This window comes from Myotis daubentonii, chromosome 7, assembly GCF_963259705.1.
Source record: "Myotis daubentonii chromosome 7, mMyoDau2.1, whole genome shotgun sequence".
NCBI classification, from domain to species: Eukaryota; Metazoa; Chordata; class Mammalia; order Chiroptera; family Vespertilionidae; genus Myotis; species Myotis daubentonii.
In genome coordinates this window covers 20,587,764-20,611,897 of record NC_081846.1, presented here as the reverse complement: position 1 = coordinate 20,611,897, position 24,134 = coordinate 20,587,764, and the positions used below count along the sequence as shown (strand labels likewise).

At 45.9% G+C, this 24,134-nt stretch overlaps 1 protein-coding gene across 6 annotated transcripts in view; it reads right to left on the bottom strand.

Annotated features, from left to right (window-relative positions):
* The window catches only part of SMARCAL1 (SWI/SNF related, matrix associated, actin dependent regulator of chromatin, subfamily a like 1), a 49,580-nt gene extending 27,684 nt beyond the window's left edge, over nucleotides 1–21,896 (bottom strand). Inside the window, exons 1-9 of one of the 6 annotated variants that reach the window (XM_059703081.1) lie at nucleotides 21,634–21,896; nucleotides 20,558–20,594; nucleotides 19,309–20,159; nucleotides 18,285–18,335; nucleotides 13,496–13,702; nucleotides 12,530–12,580; nucleotides 7,701–7,887; nucleotides 4,498–4,648; nucleotides 2,823–2,981 (exon numbers count right to left, since the gene is read on the bottom strand). In XM_059703081.1, the coding sequence (XP_059559064.1) occupies nucleotides 2,823–2,981; nucleotides 4,498–4,648; nucleotides 7,701–7,887; nucleotides 12,530–12,580; nucleotides 13,496–13,702; nucleotides 18,285–18,335; nucleotides 19,309–20,101 (1,599 nt within the window). In that variant the 5' untranslated portion in view covers nucleotides 20,102–20,159; nucleotides 20,558–20,594; nucleotides 21,634–21,896. Of the gene's footprint in view, nucleotides 1–2,822; nucleotides 2,982–4,497; nucleotides 4,649–7,700; nucleotides 7,888–12,529; nucleotides 12,581–13,495; nucleotides 13,703–18,284; nucleotides 18,336–19,308; nucleotides 20,160–20,557; nucleotides 20,597–21,257; nucleotides 21,347–21,392; nucleotides 21,563–21,633 lie in introns of those variants that run through there. The other 5 variants (XM_059703078.1, XM_059703080.1, XM_059703079.1 and 2 more) reach the window with 5 other exon arrangements.
* Nucleotides 21,897–24,134: the final 2,238 nt, after the last annotated feature.

Genomic DNA, 24,134 nt, shown 5'->3' with positions numbered 1-24,134 from the left:
TCATTCAGACAGCTGTGGGCCTGGGAAAGTTTCTCCACCACATGCTGGGCAAGTTGCTTTCTCTGAGTGTTTTCCACCTATACAGCGGGGTTAGTGACTCCTCTGTCCTGTCTACTTCACAGGCTGCATTGAACAAACTGCTGAAAGGTGTCTTCTTCTTTGTAAGACAGACCTAACATCTGCCCGGCACTAAAGCAAAATGTGCTGAAGACCCACTGTGTGCCCTGCAGACCCACTATGTGCCCTACACTGGGGCCCAGGCCTTGCCCCCTAGGGGCTGGCAGGATGTCAGCTACACCAACAACTGATCAGACGATATTTTGAGTGCTGTCACTGAGTCAGGCGTGACAAAGTACTGTGGGAACTTAGAGTAGGGAGGAAGACAAGATTCCTGCCATGCTTTGAACATGGAGCCTTGTTATTTATAGCTCTGCATTCTGTACATAAGCAAACTAGAAAATGTCATGTTTTCTAAAGCTCAATGAAGAACTAATACATTCTTAGTATCTGGGGAAAATTTTTCTATTTCGGTCACAGTCGAATTACTTACTATGTGACTCCGAGCAACTACTTGACCTCTCTACAGTGCCAGTTTCTCCATCTGTAAAATGGGTATAATACCAGCAGCCAGTGTACTAGTGTTGGGTTGTCTTCAACAGGCTAAGGCACATAGAGCCCTTAGAACAGCCCTGCCACTGAATAAGCCCTCAGCGGATACCAGGAAGATCCTGGCTCTAAAGATCAAACGATGCTAAAGATGACATATAAGACCCATCCCTCAGTTCCATTTCAACTAAGATGAACCAAAAAAATGAGCTAAAAAGCACAATATACAGGAATGTGAGATGAATCTCCAAATGTCACTGCATGTATTCCCACAAACCTGGGGTATAACATTTGTACTCCTATCTGAGGATAAGCCCATGTTGACAGCCAAGAAAAAGGGGTTTATAGAGAAAGTAGCACAAAGTCCAGAGATATGGAAGGGAATGGACCCTTTTACCAATGGGTAACAAAGGACCACTATTATAACTAACCACAAGGAGTAGCTTCTCCTTCATATATAAACGTGACATCTCAGGACCGTCACTTTATTCCCTCCTTCAACATTCCTCTGGAGTAGGGGGAGGACAGGGACCTTAATTAACTGAAGAACGAACCATCCATGGTGGTAAGTCATTTGCTAAAAAATCACATGGCTGATTAAGTGTTAAGTCAGAAACAGAAACACAGGAATTCTGCAGCCAGACGCAATCCAGCTGTGATCAGTGACTCCACTCTGCCAGCTTTGTGCCTACGGGCAAATTATGTAACCTCTCTCACTGTCAGTTTTCATCAGCTGAGAAATGGGACAGTCTCTGCCCAGGGGCCATTGTAAGATCAGCGATTATACATCAAGTACCTGATAGAGGAACACACGTGAGAAATGAAGGCTTTAGTCTTCCTACATATTGTAGAAGAGTCACCATCATCCTGGGGTACTTCTTTCAATGTTTTTAATTCAAAGCCACACTTGAATTTGGGCCAAACCAGAAATGACTCCCCCAAAGATTTGTTATCTTTTTAGCTTAGAAAAAATTTACATATTTAAGTTTGCTTATGCTCTGAACACAGTATGATTCTCATGTCCAAATCACAATCACAGATCCTTCTCTGATTGCCACAGTACTTGGTTCACAAGTCTATGAAAGCACTGAGATGTATTCTAATGACCTGTGCATGTGTCCGTCTGTCCTACTGGATTGTTCTAGTGCACAGCGCTGTGTGGAGCTCGAAGCTGGTGCACAGCTGCTAGTTAGATGAACACATGGATGAAGGTACTTCCCAACCCCCCACAGCCAGCCCTGTGCTCAAAGCATGGAGTCCCTACTGCTCAAAGCACAGGTCCCTTGTTGACCTGTGCGACTCAGACTCCACTTCCCGGGGCCTCCTAAAGCTCTCTCCTCTCCTTCTACATGACACATGCACTCTAATCTTGAGTGCAAGATTTGAGAAGCCACAATCAGGAGAGAATTCTTTTTTTAAGAGAAGGAAAACACCACTGGCTTTTAAAATTCAACATTTGAGTAAAAAAGAAACTTGCATATCATCTGGAGGCATTGGGTTTCGCTGTTTCACCAGAAGGAACACCGAGGGTAAACGTGCATTGGAAATCATCCATCATAGGCTCTGCCTCTGAATGCCGGTTAGTGGTTCCTGAACTGGGAGTGGGAACTGGACAGATGGGGCGGGGACACAAGAAGCTGCACACCCTCCAGAACATGGCATCCAGTGAGTGCTGACAGGGGGCACAGACCAAGTCTCTCTAGAGACCAAAAGAAGGAAAGCCAGTCCCTGAGAGGTGTGCCGTCACATCTGGACTCAAGTAAAGTCATCTTTTAAAAAAGGACTAGAGTAAAGAGTGCTTTTCTGGGAGGGGAGGGAGTGTCCTTCTATTGGCTGGAAGAAAACTTATGAGCTGTTGGGACAGTATGCATGAGCTGTTCTGATAAGAGGGCACCAGATGAAGGCACATGGCTGGAGTTCCTAGAGCCCCGGTGGTCTGGAGTCCACACACAGGCCTCCACAGCCGACCTCACATCAGGGAGAGAAAGGCTTGAACCCCAGTGCAGACCTAGTAAATCGCATTTTTCAAAAAGATCCCCTGGAATTCTAATACGTAGTCAGGGCTGAGAACTGCTAATTGAGAGAAATGAAATGTTGGTTCACCACAAAATGAGACCATGATTTTTGTTCTCCTAGAGACTGAGTTGGACTCATGAGAGTACAAAAGAAAGTTTCCACCAAGATCAAGTCCTTAAATACTTTGCCAAGTCACTTACAATGATGACAACTTTAAAAGGAGTTTTTAGCTGCTTTTCCAACTTGCTCAGGAGGTCAAAACTGACAATGTTGACCAAGCCAGTTGTCAGGCGGTCCTTGCCAGTCACCACGACATTGATGTGCTCTGGGTTCAGAGACGGCAGCCACTGAAGGAAGGCCTGGGGATGACAGCAGAGAACAAACCCAAAATGATGACCCAGCCCGGCAGCTACTGGCTGTGACCACAGCCGACCCACCACTGCACTCTCACTGTGGGCCAATGTCACTGCTCCCTGAAAAGCCAACATGGCCTCTGCCCATCCATGTCCTCCCACAATGGTCGTAACCCTGTCCCAAAAACAGCTACCATCTCCATCTTCCTCTCACCCACTCGCTCCCCTCACTTTCCCTAGCAGAACACTTCCTTCCTGCGTAGCAAGTGTAGGTAAGCAGTACTCTGTGGTGCCTGTGGACTTCACTTCTGTGACCCCTAACTAGATGGCAAGTTTCTGCAGAGAAAGAACGTGACTCTTTTAAGAGGAATTTTTAGCGAAGTGTGGTACACTGAAGGCACTAATGGTGATATTTTCTACAAAGCGCCTGCTCTCTCCAGAAATGTTGCCATCTCTAGCCAAAGCCAGTACCTAGGGTCAGCAGAGGGCCACCAGTGCCTCCGTGGCGGTGTCGGGTGCTCTCTGGCATGCCGGGGTGACACGATTCTGATATAGGGAGTGCCGGTTCTTTCTCCAGCCTCATCCGACCATCTGACCCTTCCCTAGAATTTCTGAGGGTGCTCTGGGAATCTAACACACAACATACATGTGTTGAATCATAAGTTTCTGGAGGTACTGGCAGAATTCAGATCACAGGACAGGAAAAGAATGTGGTACTGTTTCAATGCACCATTTTAAAGTTTTGACGGGCACCTCTGGGCACCAGGCTGAGCAGCTGCAGGCGGAGCTGCCTCTTCCCATGGCAGCTCCTGGGGGCTTAGGAAGCAGCCAAGTTGTGACGAAGCCGACAGCCGCCATAGGCAGCATAAGGCATGGGGCTTCCTTCTTCATCACGATGACTTATCTGGATTTTTGTTCATGTCACAGAGCCACTCTGATCCCTGGACGTATGGCAGATAAAGATCAAGGCTGACTGATAATAAAGCTGAGTTCAGGTCAGATTTTTTAGCCATAAAGGTACCTGGTAGACAGGGAACATCCTGCCCTCACCCCTTTCCACAGAGAGCAAAAGCCCTGAGCCAGGAAGTCTGGCGCGACCTCTAGGCCCTGCGCTGCACCACGTGAGCAGGAAGTGTGGAGCTTACCCTCTCTGAGATCAGTGTTCTCATCTGTAAATGGGCTAATATCTCCTGTGCCTGCTGCACATGGCCATTATGGGATTATGGGAACTAAAGGAGGAATCTTATTTTAAAAATTAAGTGCGGTACAGACGAAAGGTGCTACTAACAGGAAGTGTCTGCCAACAGAACGAGGCGAGTCTGAGCTGTGGCTCCATGGCTTCCTTCCCTGAAGGTAGTATGGGACTCTACTTCGGCACAGCCCATGAGCCCAGGCTCAGGGGGCATCTCCTCTCCATTCTGCCTTCAGCTGAAGCAGGACTTTAAATATCCCAGGCCCTGTCTTCAGGCTGTTACTTGATTCCTCTAACCCTGAGGAAAATCCGAACACAAAGAGCACGGACCTGCTCCCAGGTGAAGCGCACAGACGAGGGCACCACCACCAGGAGCGGCCACTCCTTCCGGTAGAAGGCGGCGATGCAGATGGCCTGGATGGTCTTCCCCAGGCCCATGTCATCAGCAAGCAGCAGGCGGCCTCCTTTTGCGATGGCAAAACTGGAAGCAGACAAGGTAAGGACAGTAACACAACATATTCCCCAGGGGCACGAGTTTACCTGCCACCACGTAAAGTGATACATGCGCATGGCTCGGTGTAGGCTGTGTGGCAGCCAACATGGGCCCTGCTCATGAGAAGAGATCTGCTCCCCAAAGAGGGAAAAGCAGGAGCTAATCAGGGAGCAGAATTATAATTTAAAAAGGAGTCAGAATCGGGAAGATGTGAAATGGTGGTCAAAGGTAGGGAGAAGCTCTGTAAGATAATCAGGTCATGAAAGTCTGCAACACGAGTCACCCTCAGCCCAATGTAGGCGAGGCCCAGGGGTGCGCAAGGGCAGTGGGAAACGGTCTCTAATAAGGGGCTGGTGGCGGGGCACCCTTGTTCACACAAGCGATCTGCCTAGAGGAGAGGAGAGAAATTAGAGATGAAGAGTAGAGAGGATGCTGTGTGTAAAGGCCAGAGGGAATGTTCAGAGGAATGGGTCAGAGGAATGTTCTCTTATAGCTACTATTCGACAAAAAGGCACAACAGTAAGAATGACTTGCTCGAGTCATCTGATGACTCAGTGAAACGCTGAGGGATCCCGAGTGCCAGCTGCCTGGTCTCCTGCTCCGCACACCCGTCCCCGTTCAGATGATTCCTGAAAACTCATCATCTGCTCAGAAACCTGGTAATAGGTCAGACGACTAGCTCTTTTTCTTTCCCTCTCACACAGTAAAGACAGAGACCGTAATCTCTTTTAATTAGCAGCTGGTTTGGCCGACAAGAAGTCTAGGCTGCACGTGGCCTTTCTGAATTGCCTGGAAAGGCCAATGTCTGGCGACGGTGGAGAATGGACATGCAGACCTGTGGGTGGCATGAGGCCAGCACGCCTGGGCTCAGCAGCACACGGAGGCAACGGGCGTCACATCATTGCACTTCCTTGTCCTCCCAGCGCCACAACAGCCCACCCAATGAGAGGGAGCACTCCAGGCCGAGGCCACCACGTTCCTCCAGTGGGAAGCAGGGAGCCCAGCGGCCTGCGACCTCACCTCCCTGAACAGGCCTCTTCTTGGCACACCTACCTCAGACCTGGGTTAAAGCTCTGCACCATTTTCGGGATGAACCCACAACTCAGACAGAGGGCGGGCAAGTGTGGAAAGATTTATTCTCTTACTTTCTGGTTTACAAAACTGGCAGCCAGGGCAGACAGGGAGCACCGAAGCACTTTAGTCTATCTGGTCATTTTCAAAGCAGAATGGATGCTGAATTTCAGTCTTTCCTTTTCCCCTGCCTTGAGGTAGCCCAGCTCAGGAACCAAGTAGCCAAAAATGAGAACAAAGCAAACCCCTGAGTAAACAGAGAAACAGTCACATAGCTGATGCCTCCTCTACAGGGCAGGCTGCATAACAGAAGCTCTGTCCTCATCAGAAAATGTGATTTAAGCCCGTTTCACTTGTGGGAGCTGAGAGACCTTAGGCAGGTGGCTGTCTGCCAGAGCCTTGATTCACTGGTTTCTTGAGAGGCCATTTAGTCATTAGAGGAAGCTGATATGTATCTAAGAGATTTTACTCCATAAGTTTAAGGGAGTTTTCAACTGAGTTTTTACATACAAAAACAAAACAAAACAAAAAGAACATGTGGAATTCATAGCCCTCTTCCCTCAACACCAGAGAATGAAAGTTAAAATCTGGATTTAATTAGAAAGTGTTGAAGAAAGGCTGTAAGTACCATAGCACTTCAGAGCCTAGAGAAAAAGATGGGAGCTGCTGGCCCCACTTTGTTTCCATGAGCACTGGCCCGGTGCCTCGCACAGCGCCCCCAGTGGTGAGGAGGTTACCTGGCAAGGCCAGCAGGTACCACATGGGCTCACGGATCTCCTTCTACTGGAGCCATGATGAACTTGATGCTGAAGTCAGAGTGGGCAACATTGTCATGAAGGAGCCAGAGGAGGAAAAGAGCAAAGGAAAAAAACTGCCTTGAGCTTGGGTAAAACGCGGCCCAAAGGACATCACAGATCACGTAGATGCAGGACCGAAATGGCAAAGTGTGTTACCCCTGAGGGACAGAGGCTGATGGATAGGAAGAGGAGAGGGTGGGCGGAGCTGGGGACCTGGGAATGCAGTAAGGTATGGCTGTGCCGAAACCACACCCAGGACAGAATCCTGTCTGAGATAGCAGCCGAGCTTTAACCAAACACCACAGTGGGTTGCACACAGGCAGGCTGACTTTGCTCGTCAGTGCCATTGACAGTTCAGTTCCTTCCCTTGCACAGGGCTCTTCTCCAGCCACACCGCCTACCAACACATCTAGCTCTCATGTTTTTGGGTGGACTAGCAAGACCTCCTCCCTCTCCTTGACCTCCCGTATATTCACTAGAAGGCAAGTTCAAACCTGTCATTCTGCTTCTCCCAAGAAGTCTGGAAAAAAGGACAGGCCAGGCCATGAGTTTATCTTTTTTCTTTCTACAGTAAGTGCACCCTAGCTTTCTTTTGGAAAACTACCACCTCCCACTCTCAGTCCAAGTAACTCTTGTAGGGCAGGCCTATCATCCAGCCTCACCAACAAGACTTCAAGCTCTGGGCCACAATGACTGACTGGTTCCAGATCCATGCATTTCAGTGTGGGATTCCAAGAAAAGAGGTGTTTCCGCTGGGATGCTGGGCTGATGGATGTGAGCTGGAAGTCCCTGGCAGCCCCAGCTGCCACACCTGAGTAGCATCAGGCTGAGAATAAAGCAAACTAAGAGGAAGGCAGAGATGAGAGAGGGTCAGAGTCTGATGAGATCCTTTTAGATCCTGGGTTTTCTATTACATGCACTGAGAAATCTCTTTCTTCAACTAGTTTGAGTAGGTTTCTGCACACCTGCAACACAGAGCCCTGCTAACGCACAGAATTTGAAATCAATGGTTACTCAGGCTCTGGTAACAGTACACCTGGCTGTTCAATGCCTAACTGCTTCCAGACGTCTGTAAAAGATGAGCATTCACAAAAGAAGGGGCATCTGAACACAGCTGGTGGGGAGGGATGAAATGCGAGGGAAAGGGAGCAAGAGGAAGATCAGGCACCTACTTGACTCCAGCTCTCTGGAAGGGCAGCAGACTGGACACGAGCTTGGGGTCCACTCTGGAGAGGTCGGCCTCAGGGACGTCTGCTGTGAGACAAAGAGACGTCTTCTCCAGCTGAGAAGCAAAGGCCAGGGTGAGTGTCTTGGGCAGAGGACTCAGCTGCACTTGTGGGAGGCAGCGCACCCTTTCAACTAGAAGGAAGAAGAGAGGCATATGAATTGGGGTGTTATGTCCAAGAGATCCAGGGGTTACGAAATACAAATTTCAATGGCTGAAATGCTGCTGCATGCCATCTTAAGAAACTAACTGGAGAGAAAATCAGGGCTGATAGACGCATGCTAGAGAACAAGTCTTCCCTCTCTATTCCTTAATTTCTGCAAATATGAGGGCAATCGGTCATGCAAAATTGATTTTCTATACTACACAAACACTGGAAAGAAATACAAAGTGATTTTGTGACTGATCGTTTTTTTTAACCTAATGTAAAAAAATTATCTTAGTATTCTCATTCAAATAAGAAAAAAATCAGCCCAGAAAAAGCAAGAATTAAAATGGAAAAATCTTGTCTCCCTTCCATTCTCCTCATGTTTTATTTTGGTTTTGATGTTGACAAGTCAGAGAACGCTCCGTCACCTGCTGTCAACGGGCGGGGAAGCACGGAGCGCCATACAGAGAAGATGCTGGGCATTTTTGAGAAAGATCAGTAAGCTGGTACTTACTCCCAAACAACAACCAAGGGCAAAGTCCAGGCAAAGGCCACAGCTGATAACAATGCACGTGGCCTCCACACTCTCGACCCTTTCAGCAAGAGAATGATGAGCTCCCCTTGAGAGTGAGTTTTACAGTCGTGATCTCAGTGGTGAGGCAGCCAGAAAAGCCATTAGTCCTGAGGTGGCCTGCTAGCTCCCTACCCAGCCTCCAAAGCAGGTGCTGGCAGGCAAAGGCCTGGGGGCCAAAGCGGCCTGTGTTTGTAAATAAAGGTTTACTGGGCACAGTTGTGCCAGCTTGTTTATGGACTGTCATGGCTGCTCTCATGCTACACTGACAGAGTTGTGTAGTTGGGACAAATACCGCACAACCTAAAATATTTACTCTCTGGCCCTTTTCAAAAAACGTTTACCAACCCTGATAAGTTCAGTCTGACTTTCCATTACAGCTCATCTTTAGGGGTCTCTACTCTCCTTTCAAGTGTGCGGTACCAGACCTCCATACAATGGATGGGGAAATCTCTTCTTCTAGTCAGAAGCCATTAACCCAAGTGGGAAAAATAAATTACCTGAGATCTACATGGAAATGAAAGCAAATTAATTTCACTGACCTTACTCTTTGAAAGAATTTAAGCCTCACCTGATTTTAAATTTAAGAGGAAAAAAATTTCTTCAACAGAGAAAAGGAAAAAGAATAAAGCAGGATACAAATAAAACATACAATTTGGGGGGAACGGGCAGGGGAAGATGTTAAAAAATCACAAAGTTAGAGAACAGACGATAGACCTCGAGATCGCTGGTGGTAGCAGAATCATTAACCTACCAACCACAGCCCGCTGTCCTAGGGGCTGTAGTTTTCTAAGGTTCTTCCCTTTTAGCATTTTCCTTTGAAAAATCAAGTTAGAAGAGTGACTACTATTCACAGATCCTCAATTGCTCTTTATCCTTTACCTTTTCAGGGGCACCCTGGGAGAGTCATAGTAAAACCAGGGGGCTTACTGTCCTCAGGAATCCAGTAGGGAGAAACTGGGCATGTTTCATTTCTACCCAGTGTTATTTGAAATTCTAAGGTTGTAGTTCTCTATTCCATATGATCATGTTTTTCCTTAGTATCTTCACAAGATATTACAAAGTGTTTTGCCACACAACCAATTGGCTACAATTGCAATATTGATGTGAATTTGGAGGACTGAGCCACCCACTACCTTAAATAGCTTTGTATTTTCAATACATTTAAATCCATTTCGTCCTTCACTAAATATATGTACCAGTTATTTCTGGGAACAGTTGGCAAGAACAGAATCACCAGGATAGGAAATTAGGTAAGGTTGGCGGCTTCAACATAAAGAGACTGTCCATACTGATGCAGAAGTACATTTTATGCCTCCAAATTAAATCTGAGCATGCTGATTTCTCCACACATCAGGCGACAGAGCACTCCATGTGCTTTCAGAAACCATTTTCATTATAATCCTACTTTCAGAACTCAAATACCTGACGAAAACTGAGACACGACTGATGATCAGGCCACTGTGAAATACGGTGTTTTGTAAGCGTTACGTTCTTTCAGTCTCTCAAAAGGAAAAAATGGCCACTCTGCTTCCTACCAATTACTGTCTCCAAATCCCTGTGCTGCTACTTCGGTCAACGGGGTGTGTTTCTGAGAAAGCCCCATGCACTGTCGATGGTGGCCGTGTCCTGTCCCTGTGCTGGGAGGTGGCAGGAGCGTGCTCTGGCCTCATGAGCCATCTAGAAGCCGCTTCTGTGAAAGCCACCACGAAGCCACCCAGCAGAGATGGGAATGTTTTCAAATAGCAGCTGACAAGACAGAATTGCTGAGGGGGATGCAGAGTCCTTCTGGACTGTGAGAGTTGGGAAAACCAAGGGCCTTAAGCCAATCTCACTGTGGGCAAAGGCCTCAAGTCACTTAGAAAAGAGAGAAGAAGGCTTAGTCACCTAATCTGGAGAAAATAATTATCACCAGGTCATCAACGAGCATTCATCTACTCAGAAGGTCTTACTGTCATTTTTAATTAGTTTTCCATGCACATGTTCACGAGCTCAGGGTCAGTCATCTAATTTCCACGGAGGAACCAGCCCCAGGGGTGAGGAGAGGTGCAAATTCCCCAGGGCCCTGTCCAATGCTGATGGAACCAGAGCTCACCGGGACCTGTGACTCTGCAGGCCGTCTCCTCAGCCTCGTAGCGCACGGGTCTGGCTTCTAAATTTCCATACAGGTCATGATACAAACTCAAGATCTCAATGTTTAGTCCGAGTCTGAGTGTATCATGACCCGCAATGCTCCCAATAAGGAAAACGACGTTTCCTGTCTCTGGGCCTAAGCTTTTTCCAATCTGTGAAATGGGGAGAATCAGTCTTAGCTTCCACAAGACATTGGAATGACCAGACAGCATGGAAAAAAGTAATCCGAACTCTGAATCTAGAATTCTAGACTCCAGATCCAAAGGATTATTGATGACAAACACAAACTGTATGTCTGGCCATTGTGTGTTTTTCTGGATGAAGAATTGTTGTTTCATCAGATATTCCAAAGAGTATGCGGAACCATTATATAATACGATGTGAGTCGAGACTCATGGTTTTCCATGTTACATTCACCTACTAATGCTGCAAGTATCCTGCTTTTTATCCTTCCATGAAAGTCAAGCCTTTATAGCTAACATATTTATGTCTTTCTGTGGTTGAAAGACAAAGGGATGAGAGGGAAAAACTCATTCCTATTGCTCACCAAAAATTTGGCTTTGGCCAGAGTTCGCTCTGAGTCACAAGTTCCAAACAGCAGCAGCTCAGCTAGTGTTCCCTGATACTAAGTATCTCCTCATATTCAAACTTAGCCTTGAGTTTGCCACAAGTCTATCCTCAAGGATCAAAGCCCTTCCCTTATATTTAATTTCTGGCAGAAGAGCAGGTACAGATTAAAGACCCCCACTCCCCCCCCACACACTTTTTTCTTCTTCTTTTCTTCTTCTTCTTCTTTTTTTTTTTTTTTTACTAAAAGGACAACTGGGACCCAGAATGTTGAATTATCCATCTGAGGTCCTATAGTAAGTCACATAAGGAGGAGACAGAGGGAAGAAACCCAGCTTTCCTCTTCGTTAAAGCCCCAGCCGGGTGGGTAAGAGGGCCACCCCTGGCCTGACCAGTGCGAACACTGGCTGGGAGGCCAACAAGCCATCGGGGTCAAACAGGAGGAATGCTAATGCCAGCAGCAAACCCTCTGTGGAGCTGCCACAGCTTGGAAGACGGGTGTTAGACTGACATTCAGGACAGGCTGAGATAAGACCATGTCCCCTTTCGCAGGCAGAGAAGAAAAACGTTAAGTCCAAACTAGTTTCTCCTTCTTGTAGTTACATCTGTACCAGGGGTGGGCAAACTTTTTGACTCGAGGGCCACAATGGGTTCTAAAACTGGACCGGAGGGCCGGAACAAAAGCATGGATGGAGTGTTTGTGTGAACTAATATAAATTCAAAGTAAACATCTTTATATAAAAGGGTACTGTCTTTTTTTTTTTTTTTTTTAGTTTTATTCATTTCAAACGGGCCGGATCCGGCCCGCAGGCCGTAGTTTGCCCACGGCTGATCTGTACACATATCCCTTCCTTTGGTCCATCTCCAAAGTGCTCATTAAAGCTGTGCACCCTGGCCTAGGCCGAGCCTCTGGCAGACCTCAGCCCACCTGCAGCTCAGTATTGCTGAGACCCTCCCACCTTCACCAATCATCTGGTTCCAGAAGTAATCTGAGAGCCTGTCCTCAGAGGGCGTCCAAAGCAGCTTCCATCTAAGCGAGGCAATCCTTCCTCACCTCTGACCCCCACACTTCTACGATGGGCGGGAGGGAGGTTTCCTGGCCTTGGAATCTGACCAGTACTGCCTCACGCTGATGGAAGCAGAGGCCCCTGGTTCGTTGGGCTGTTGTAAAGCCACCGTCTCAGCAGATGGGGCCGGGGCTACCTGAGAACATCTCCACCTTTCCTTGTCCCTGTACACAGCATGCACAGTCATTGCGGGGGAAGGAGGAGGAGAACCTTTTAAAACACTCAATTTAAGGCAGATCATTAAAGCTTAACAACAGCATGATATAAAACAAGCAAGGTGGGCATCTCACTTAGTTTATTGTGCTCTTCCAAGAGAAAGTTCCACTTCCTGGTCTTGACATCTGCAATGAGAAGAAACAAAATAAGCAAATGTGCCAGCCTGCTTCTGCTGTGTCTTCACACTTACTCAGTCCCTGGTTTCCTAAACCTCCAGGGAACTCGCATGATGTGGTGACTGTGATGTCTCAAAGGCAAGAGGTTTTAAGACCTTGCTTTCTACTTGCCCAGGGAAAGGCTAAAACCATTTCAAGAATGTGCATATTAACCCATAAAAGCCACAGCATTTTGTAAAACAACATGGCCCACGCTAAGAATGAACTCTAGGAGTTCAGAATTCTGAAGCTTATTACTGCCCTTTATTTGGATGGGGCAGCTTTTGAAGAACCTCACAAAAAATAAAGCAAAATTGTTTGGTTTTGGCCAGTGGTTGTCAATCCTGCTGATTATTAGACTCCCCTGAAGATTTTTAAAACTACCAGTGTTCCACCTCAAACCAATGAATTCAGTATCTCTGGGTGGGAAGTAGGCATCAACACTGACCGGGCCCAGCAATCTGGGTTTACCAGGCCCTCCAGGTGATTCTGATGATGCTCAAGTTTGAGAACTATGGTCTTAGTCTACAGAAAGGCATTTATTTTTATGACAACCATCTGTTTTTCTAGCTCTGCTACAAAATCTAAACAGGTAGGTTTAAATGGCCAAAGCAGGAATTTATCTGCTTCTACCAAGAAAACAGGTGACTGGGAAAAATTGTGTGTGTGGGGGGGGGTCCTTCTCTTTAGGAGGCCTCTGAGGACAAAACAGGCCAATTGTTCACTATCTAAACAATTTAGGCATCACCTCTCTCCAAGAGGAGCAGATCAGGAAGGCTCTACCAAGAAAGCCATTTCTGAGTGTTCAAATCGAGAGAAAAACACCTACTCTGAGACCACAGACCACTACCCACCCTGGGAAGCAGGCGGGGGCCAATTACTTGCCGTAATTTCTAGAATCCATCTGTTTAAACAGTGCGATCAACTCTTGTGAATAGCCGATGTCTGCCTCAAAGCGGGCCCGGGAGATGAGCATGCACTGCCCTTTGACAAAGGTGAGAGAGGGAGCCGAAGGCAGGCCGGTCTGTGCCACACTGCTGGCCCCTTCCAAAGGCTGCAGGGTGACCGTGCGGAGGCGCTGGGCTGCTTTCACTGCGAAGGAGAAGAGGAGGACAGCTGTGACAAGGTGGATGACTTTCACATGGCCCTTGGATGCTCAGACAGGCAGAGGAGGAGGGCAGGGACAGGGTCATAGGGAATTACACATGGCAGGTACTGTTGGACTGGGAGCTTTGCAAGCATGCTTTCATTGAGGCTTTGGAAAATTCACGATTTATTGAACATTACTCTTCTGCTCCTTAAGTTTTCAAATTAAAACACTTAGAAGTCAGAAAATAACAAGGGGGAGAGGGATTTCACCAGAATGAGCAAGTTTATTAGATCATTTCTGTTGCTGAAGTCAACACACCAGAATTACCCACTTAACCCTGCTTCCAGGCCCCTAACTCTGCTTAGAGAACAAGGGAGAGAGACAAAGGCCCACCAGGCCACAGAAGCACAGTTTTGAACCTTATTTCATCTATTACTGATGGACTTTATAGGTTAATAGATTTGACTACATAAAACTAAATTGTCAAAAGACACAAACTAAATTAAAAGGCAAAACTACCGAGTAAAGATACTTGTAAGAAAGGCAAGCAGAGCCCATACTCTTAAAAAATCAAGACCATGCCCTAGTTGGTTTGGCTCAGTGGACAGAGTGTCAGCCTGTGGACTGAAGGGTCCCAAGTTTGATTCCAGTCAAGGGCTCATACCTGGGTTGCGGGCTCGAGCCCCAGTGGGGGCGTGTAGGAGGCAGCCAATCAATAATTCTCCATCATCATTGATGTTTCTATCTCTCTCTCCCTCTCCCTTCCTCTCTGAAATAAATATATATATATATCAACACACACACACACACACACACACACACACACACACCCCCAAGACCACAAAACACAGAGATGTAATCAATTGAAAAGAGGGGGGAAATGACTAATAAGCATTTGAAAAAATTGTTCAACTGCACAAATCATCAAAGAAAAAAAAGCCCTTTTTTAACTTATAAAAAATAGATATCTGCATTGCCAGTTGGAAATAAATTCTTTTGAAAAATAATGTGGTGATATACAGCAAGAGCCCTAAAAAGTGATCAAATGATCCAAGTTCTAGGAATCTCCCCCAACTAACAATTGAAAATACAAAAATTTATGGATAAAGATGTTCCTTACAGATTTAACACTGAAAAATAAACTGGGAGCAAATTAAAACAGATAAAGAGAAAATGATTTAAGCAGTCTATGACATTTATACAATGAAATATCATATAATCAATAATGATTTTTTGGAAGAAATTTTGGAAAAGACAAATACACAAAAAAATTGAGTTCAATGGTATGAAATCATTTTTTTGGAAGTCAAAGTGGTCTGATAATGGGCATTTTTATCACTCAGCATTAACTGTTAACATTCAGCATGAAAATAAAAATGCTATGCTGAAACAATAATGAATTATGCAAGATAACAATTACATTAAATATGTAAAAATTTGTATGTTTTAATGCAGAGATAAAAGGCTGGAAGGTACAAAACTAAAATGTGAATAGTGGTTAACTGAGTGGGGAGTTTTTGGGGATAGTGTTTCTTCTTTGCACTTTGATATACTTTCCATAAGATGAGTGTGCAATAGGATTGAAAAGGCAAAATCCAGAGGTACACCCGAAGCAAAATGACAGAAAGACTGGTAGACCCAGCCTTTACATGTTATATCGATGAAAAACTATAATCTACTAAGAAGACACAACAATCATGAACCTATCTGAAAATTTAAAAAGAAGAATAAATGCACAAATCCATTATCATTGCGAGAATGTTAATATATCTTGGGAGACAGCAGATTAAGTGTGCAAAACACTGGTAAGGACACAGAGGAGCTAAACAAATAATCAATAAAATTCTTCTAAAAGCTATGAACAGACTTTTGTGCCTGTTAAATAGTTTTAAAAAAAATATGTGAAGCATTACTGAAGGCAAGCGTATCACACAGAAAACATAAATGACTGGCACAAGAATAGGCATATAGATCAATGGAATAGAATAAAGAGCCCAGAAATCGGCCCGAACCAATATGCTCAATTAATATTTGACAAAGGAGGCAAGAACATACAATGGAGCCAAGATAGTCTCTTCAATAAATGGTGTTGGGAAAATTGGACAGATATATGCAAGAAAATGAAACTAGACCACCAATTTACACCATACACAAAAATAAACTCAAAATGGATAAAGGACTTAAATGTACGACAGGAAACCATAAAAATTCTAGAAGAATCCAAAGGCAACAAAATCTCAGACATATGCCGAAGCAATTTCTTCACTGATACAGCTCCTTGAGGGCACTTGAAACTAAAGAGAAAATGAACAAATGGGACTACATCAAAATAAAAAGCTTCTGCACAGCAAAAGAAACCAGCAACAAAACAACAAGAAAACCCACTGTGTGGGAAAACATATTTGCCAATGTCATATCTGATAAGGGCCTAATCTCCAAAATTTATAGGGAACTCATACAACTTAACAAAAGGAAGATAAACAATCCAATCAAAAACTGGGCAAAGGACCTAAATAGACACCTTTCAAAAGAGGACATTCAGAAAGCCAAGAGACATATGAAAACATGCTCAAAGTCACTAATCATCCGAGAGATGCAAATCAAAACAACAATGAGGTACCATCTCACACCTGTCAGACTGGCTATCATCAACAAATCAACAAACGACAAGTGCTGGAGAGGATGTGGAGAAAAAGGAACACTTGTGCACTGCTGGTGGGAATGCAGACTGGTGCAGCCACTATGGAAGACAGTATGGAGTTTCCTTAAAAAACTGAAAATGGAACTCCCATTTGACCCTGTGATACCACTTTTAGGAATATATCCCAAGAAACCAGAAACACCAATCAGAAAGGATATATGCACCCCTATGTTCATAGCAGCACAATTCACCATAGCTAAGATCTGGAAACAGCCTAAGTGCCCATCAGTAGATGAATGGACTAGAAAACTGTGGTACATCTACACGATGGAATACTATGCTGCTCTAAAAAGGAAGGAACTCTTACCATTTGCAACGTCATGGATGGAACTGGAGAGCATTATGCTAAGTGAAATAAGCCAGTCAATGAAGGAAAAATACCACATGATCTCACTCATTCATGGATAATAGAGACCATTATAAACTTTTGAACAATAATAGATACAGAGGCAGAGCTGCCTCAAACAGATTGTCAAACTGCAGCGGGAAGGCCGGGGAGGGTTGGGGGGCAGGAGGTAGGGGGGTAAGAGATCAACTAAAGGACTTGTATGCATGCATATAAGCATAACCAATGGACATAAGACACTGGGGGATAGGGGAGGCTAGGGGACTGTCTAGGGCGGGGGGAAAAAATGGACACATATGTAATACCCTTTGTAATACTTTAAGCAATAAAAAAAGAATTAAGAAAAACAAAACAAAACAAAAAAAAAGAAAACATAAATGAATCTGCAAACACAGAAGTCATTTAGGTCACCATGCAGTGTGGTCAGAGAACAGGAGTAAAAAGATAATAAAACAAACAAAATCATGACAGTGGAAAACAATGGTTTAATCTGAGGAACCATGAGAACACAGTGTGTCAAAACCTGCATTCTTAACTTAGGGCACTGATCTCCCCTTCCCAACACCTAACAAATGGATTAATAGTAAAAATGAGGCCCCCCCACCAAAAGAGTTCACTGGCAGCTACTAACGAAAAAGATATCATCAAGTGTCACACATTTCAAGATGGGGAGGTCAAGGAGAGAAACAGGAACTTCTGCTGGGAGCTGACCATCACCCTCCAGAAACTGTACTGGTGCCCCAAATCGGGGGAGTGACCTCACCATGTAACCTCATCTTTTCCCTCTTTGAACTGGGAGGGAAGAGAGGGGATAGAAATGGCTGCTGGGAGATGTGAGAACAGCCAGGGCAGAGGAGCAGACTTCAGGCACCAGGAGAAGGTGACAAAAACCTTGGAGCAGGGACAGTCAACAAAATCTCAGAAGTGGTGCGTGCACCCACGGGCCCTGACAACAACCTGACCTGGCCTTGGCTGGAGCCTGCCTGGGCAATGCCCCTCCCTGGGCAATGCCCTTCCCTGCAAGCCCTAGTTAACTAGCTGTATAAAGAGTACTGTGAGGATTTGGGTGGTTTGACGAACTGTAAACCTTCCTGAGATCAGTGGCTGGCATAGCTGCCTGCCATGGCTGGAGCCAGCAACCCAGTGGGAACATGCACCCTGAAGTCAGACTGTTTGGATTTGAATCCTATTTGCGCAACTTATTGGCTGTGTGACCCTATGTTAGTAACACACCCTTTCTGGGCCTCAGTTTTCCCATCTGTAAAATGGTTGTCATAAGGAATAAAAGAGTTATAGCACATGTAAGGGCTTACCAGGCTCATACCAGGCTCCATTTAATGCCAGCTTTTGTTAATATTACCAGTGACTATCACCCAATGAGCTGCCTCATTAGATTGGCCATAGTGAGAAGGGAGAAGAGCACTGGGACGGTGGCCTGAAAGCCATCCGAACCACCAGCCAGACCACATCTGCTACTCCAGAGAAACTTCTCAATACCAGTGTTTCCTGCATGAGGGGCGACGACACACCTACTTACTCAGGGCACTGTAGTCGGACATGCTGAAGTTCCACATCTTGGTGTCAGGATCTAAAATGAAACACAAGTACTTGGTTTGCCCACAATGAGGTTGATGACTGTTGTCATCTGTACTTGGACACTCAATAAAAGCTTGTTTTTTTTTTTTTTTAAATTTTTTTTTTTTTATATTTTTATTGATTTTTTACAGAGAGGAAGGGAGAGAGATAGTTAGAAACATCGATCAGCCGCCTCCTGCACACCCCCTACTGGGGATGTGCCCGCAACCCAGGTACATGCCCTTGACCGGAATCGAACCTGGGACCCTTAAGTCTGCAGGCAGACGCTCTATCCACTGAGCCAAACCGGTTTCGGCAATAAAAGCTTGTTTAATGAATGAATGAATGAATGCTAAATTCAAAAAAGTTGGCTGAACAAGCCCCCACTGATTTACAAAATCCTTGTACAGGACAAATAGGAAATATATATAAGAATAAGGCTTTTTATTCCATATCAAGAAATTTAAGTCAGGCTCTGACATGTTATGGGCCTCGTCTCAGAGGACTGAGGGCAGAGGTGGGACCCTGTGTAGTCCAGCAAAGCTCAGGTATGAGAAGGAACATGCACTGAGGCAAGGCAGAGCTAGCCACATTCCAGCTCTGCCCTTCAGACAAACCAACCTGAGCATGTAACTTTACCTGGCTGAGCCAGTCCCATCACCTTTAAAATAACATCTAGTTAGCTCAAAAAATTGTGAGGCTTAAGTGCTACAGGGCATATGAAGCACCTGGCAGAGGAGCTGGCCTCTCAGTAAACACTCATCCGTTCTCCATATGGCTGTGTGGCAGCCCCTAATTTTGGCAGCTGTTTGAAGGAACGTCTCTGACAAAAGAAAACATGGACTAAAATAGAAAAATTTTAACAACTGGTTAGACAGACTGTGCCAATGCACCCTCTTCATATTTATGAGAAACTGCGAGATTAAAAGGGATTCTAGAAATAGAAAGAAGAATCTGAAAAACTAGACTGAATGAAGACGCATTACCAAAATTTCTGCTGGGCAGACGCTTGAACACGGCAATGAGCTCTGCGTTGTACCCAATCTTCACCTGGAAACGGTCTCCATCCCTTACACAGGTTCCCTCCTGGGAGCTTACTGCTTTCTGTGGGAGTCTGCCTTCGGTCCCGGGCACCACACTCCCAGAGCCACAGTGGACGTCAGAAATGTCCTGCCCCGAGGTGGAGGGTCTGGCTGCCTTGGCCTCTAACTGAGCTTCCCTGGGGAGCTGTCCAGAGGAGGAAGCTGGTGTATCCTGGGAACTCTTTGCTTTGGCCAAAGGCTCATGAGTTGAGTTAGCAAAGGGTGTCGATTTGGCCCCGTGGGAAACCTGAGAATGACCTTGACCCACGAGCTGCTGGTTGGAAACCTCTGGAGGACTTTGTGCCAAGGGAGGGGAGATCCCAGCGAGAGTCACTTGACTTGGTGGGCTGTGGTGTGGGCAGGCTGTGGGCATCTCTTCTGGCCTCTTCCAGGTCCCCTTTGCCTGCTCCAGAGTGCTGGGATGAAAACTGTGGGGGTTGTGAGGTCTTTGGTCACCATGAGATGAACCACTGGTTTTCTGTTGCTTGAAAACGACAGCATGGCTCACTGGCTTAGAAGAATCCTTGGGGAGACTGTGAGAAGGACCCTGCTTGGACTGGGAAGGAAGGGCCGCAATGGAGGAGCCCGATCCTGCGCTCTGATGCTGCTCTGCTAGTTTCTCGGCTCTACGGGCCAGAGCCTTTTGTCGATTCTCTTCAATCTTTTTCCTCTGCTCCTCTGTAAGGGGCAAGGACATTGTAACAGGAAAATGCTTATGCAGGAATGTCACTCTTTAATCAGAAACGTGGTAAAAGCTGGGAAAGAAAAACGTTTGAAATAAACATGAGATGTATGTATTTATCATGCGCCTACCTTGACTTTAACAAACTTTTGTCCCAGGAAATGCACAACAGTGGATATATTAAAGTTTCTTTTATAATTAACACTCCCCCCCCCCCCAACACACACAGGAATACTAGGTAGCATAGGCTAGAACGACACCCTGACAAAAGAGGAAAAAGAAGGATCAAATCCAAAGCGGAAGAGGCATTCCAGCTACAATATTTTTCTCCCTCTCATCCCCTAGCCAACTGAGTTATCAGATCCCACGGAAGTTATGCAATGCAAACCAAATCCACCAGATAACGAGAAGAACATTTCAAACTAGAAAGGATAACGGATTAGACAGACATAGATCAAAACAACCACATACCATGGTGTGAGACTTGCTAACACAGACTCTTTCCAACCTAGAAGAAGAAAAAAAAGCGTCAGCCTCACATAGACCGCACACTAAATGCACCCTCCAATTCAATCCTCTTAGCATTCCTGGCAAATCAGCCTGCAGCGGGCCTGACGATGCGAGCCCCAGAGCAGTGCCTGCCTTCCAACATGCACCCCCCCAGAGCGGCCCAGCGACTCTTTTGGAAAAATAAGGGGGGATAAAAAGTAATGCGTGCTCATTGTACAGACCCGGATGCTACATAAAGATGCAGAGGGTAAACTGAGTCTGTAATTTCACCACCCATCAATAACCACTCTTCAGAGTTTAAAGTACAGCATAGTTCTGTTTCTTTTTCTATCCATAGCCATAGACACATGTCCCATATTTGGGAAATATACTTAGAGGGACAATATATACATTGTTTTGTGCCTTGATCATTTTTTACAAATTAATTTACCCAAGTCATTTTTCTATGAGCAGAGCCACTTTTACAATATTCTACAACCGGGGAGCTGGACACCGCTCTCTCCGGATCGGTTCAGACTAAACAACCCCCACCCCATGTCATGGGATGCAACGCGTTTAATGACACGGGCGGCACCCCGGCAGCACTGCGCAGGCCTCTGCGGCTCAAAGGGTTCCTTCCCGCTGGGATTCCCTTTGTCGGATCCCAAACATCCCCAGAGACCTTCCACCTCTATCGCCAAGAGTTAGGAAGGGGCTGGGAAAGGCTTTCTTCCGGGGACAGAGCCGAAGCCTCGGGTGCCCTGGGTAACGTCCCAACCACACTCCGGCCGAACTTTCCAACCCGGGCCTCCTGCACCTGCGCTCTCCGTGCACACGGCCCGGGGTGCCCACTGCCTCCGCGGGCCGGGGACGGCCAGGCCATGGGGTGAAGCTCCACTCATCAGCCCCAAATGATAAGCCATCGCACTCTATGGACGCCCCTCCTCCTCTCCCTGATGGGACAGCTAAAATTCTAATTTTAGGGGCGCGCTGCACGCCGGCCAGTGAGTGAAGAGCCACGCCCTATTTCCACCCCTACTATCTCCGCTTGGACTCACCCTTCCCCTGAGCCCCCTCCCCGCTCCAGGCTGGCACTTGGTCTCGTCCGCCTCCCCGTCTACCTCCTAGTCCGGCAAGGCCTGGAGCACGGCCACCTTCCCGGCAGACCGAGCCGGGGCGCGTCTCGAGTCCTCCCGAGCCAGACTGCGCTTCCGAGCGGGCGGTTAGGAGCCGGCATCCGAGCGCTGCCCGTTCGCGCACCAGATCGCAGCGCCTGGGCCTGAAAGGGGAAGGGTGTTTGGCACATTTCCCAGCGGGCAACACGGGCGCACTTACGCTTCAAAAGTGGGCGTGGTGAACCCGGAGACCGGAGCCGTGCTGCAGGGTCTTCTGGGATTTGTAGTTTGGGCAGGGGATCTGGCGAGACGCCAGCTCGTGGACGAGGCGGGGCTGAAGTGGTGCACCCTGGGAACTGTAGTCCTCGGTTTCCCCCCAAAGGTTAAGTCAAGCACCAGATCATGAAAACCTGGGACGTCGAGGTTTACAAATCTGGAGTCTCGCTGTGAGAACGGTCTCCTGAGGGTTGTCAGAGTGGTCTCCAGAGGGCATCCCAGTCGGAACTGTTCGGAAGCTCTTAATAAAAAGTATCCCCTGGGGCATTCTTCCTGGCACTGATAACCTTATAACTTAAGCCCCACTCACCATTCCATCTCCGCTGGAGAATTAGCATCACCATCATTATCATCATCGTCATCATTGTCGTCATCATGAGGCATTGTGCTGAACATTTAATGTGAATTATTTAATCCTCATCCTACCCTTATGTAACATTATATTATGTGTATTCCCATTTTACAGATGAGGCAGTTATTCGATAACTTTTTCAGGGTCTTGTTAGGTTTTTTTGTGATTCTGATTCTGAAGTCCCCGCTTTTGAGGGAAAATTAACCAGCTGACACTATCAGCGTCAGTTTACTCCATGTCTCAGCACCAGCACCCTTTCCCTTACACAATCAACTCCCCTTTACACATTGGTAGTAAATACAGTATTCTATCATCAGTATACACATGGATGGTGCTATTCTGTTTTCAAATATGGCTCATTTAAAACAAAGAGGTAGATCTCTACTTCAGAATTTTGGAAAATGACCAAGACATATTTTTAAGACAAAGCAAAGCACAGCAATGTATGTAGTTTGAGCCATAAAAAAATTTTTTGTGTGTCTATAAATACATGTAAACTCATAGAAAAAGGAAATTTAAAAACTCACCAAACTTTTCAGGACCTGAAGTAGGATGAAATACACTCCTTTACGTTTTAATTTACATTTTTCTGAAGTCTTTGAATTTTCTTGTAATGATTATATACACCACGTGTGAATTTTGAAACAGTGAATCAGGTTTTTTAAATGACAAAGCCATTGGCCTGTCTTGCCAGACTTGAGTGACATTTACTATTAGAAATGTTCAAATCTCAGTTCTGCCCCTTTTATTGGCCACATAAACACAGTGACTGTTATTCCATTTTCTCATCGGTAAAGTAAAATAGAAAACATTACCATCTTGCTAAATCTCCTTCTGGTGAGGATCAAAGCAAGATAATGTGGGAGAAGTGCTTAGTGAACTGTGAAATCTCAGAACAGATGGGAGAGGGATGTCGCTATTATCTGAGGTAAATCTTAGGTCTTTTCATTTCCCTACACCTGGCAGGCACTCACTTCCTACTATGTAATGTGAGCAGAAATGGATGAACACCTTTTCCTGCCCTTCCTGTCTCCCACAGAGTCAGTTAATTTGCTAAGAAAACTGGGGCTGTGCACTTCACCCATGCCTGCCACCGATTCATGTGACAGTCACTTCACTCAGTTGTACTCCCTCATCGCATCGATAAAATGATATACTGCCCTTTCGCCCTAACCGGTTTGGCTCAATAGATAGAGCGTCAGCCTGAGGACTGAAGGGTCCCAGGTTTGATTCCGGTCAAGGGCATGTACCTTGGTTGCGGGCACATCCCCAGTGGGGGGTGTGCAGGAGGCAGCTGATCAATGTTTCTCTCTCATTGATGTTTCTAACTCTCTATCCTTCTCCCTTCCTCTCTGTAAAGAATCAATAAAATATATATTTAAAAAAATAAAATTATATACTGCCCTTTGAAATATGCTAAGACGGCATATGGATGAGTGAACGTTGGGTCTTATAGATTCATGGATCTTATCTCCCAAATCCCAATTGGACCCCAAGTCTGAAATTGGACTTCTCAGAAGATGTACATACCTTTCTAGTTCTAACATTCCAAGAATGGGAAATTAAGAATTCAGTAAAAAGAATCATCTACAGAGAGTAAACTAATCAGATACCACTCAATATTCATCTCTGCTTTGTCAATAGCATCATTTACTGAGGTTTTAACATATTCAAGTCTTCTTAAAAAATGCCTATACTTCCAAAGTTCTTGAGGCAAGTTACAGTGAAAATTCATTCATTAAATGATTTAAAGGCCTGGAGGAAAGTATAGGAGCTAAGGAATGCAGGGAGAGGGGAGAATAGTTGGAGCAGTTGA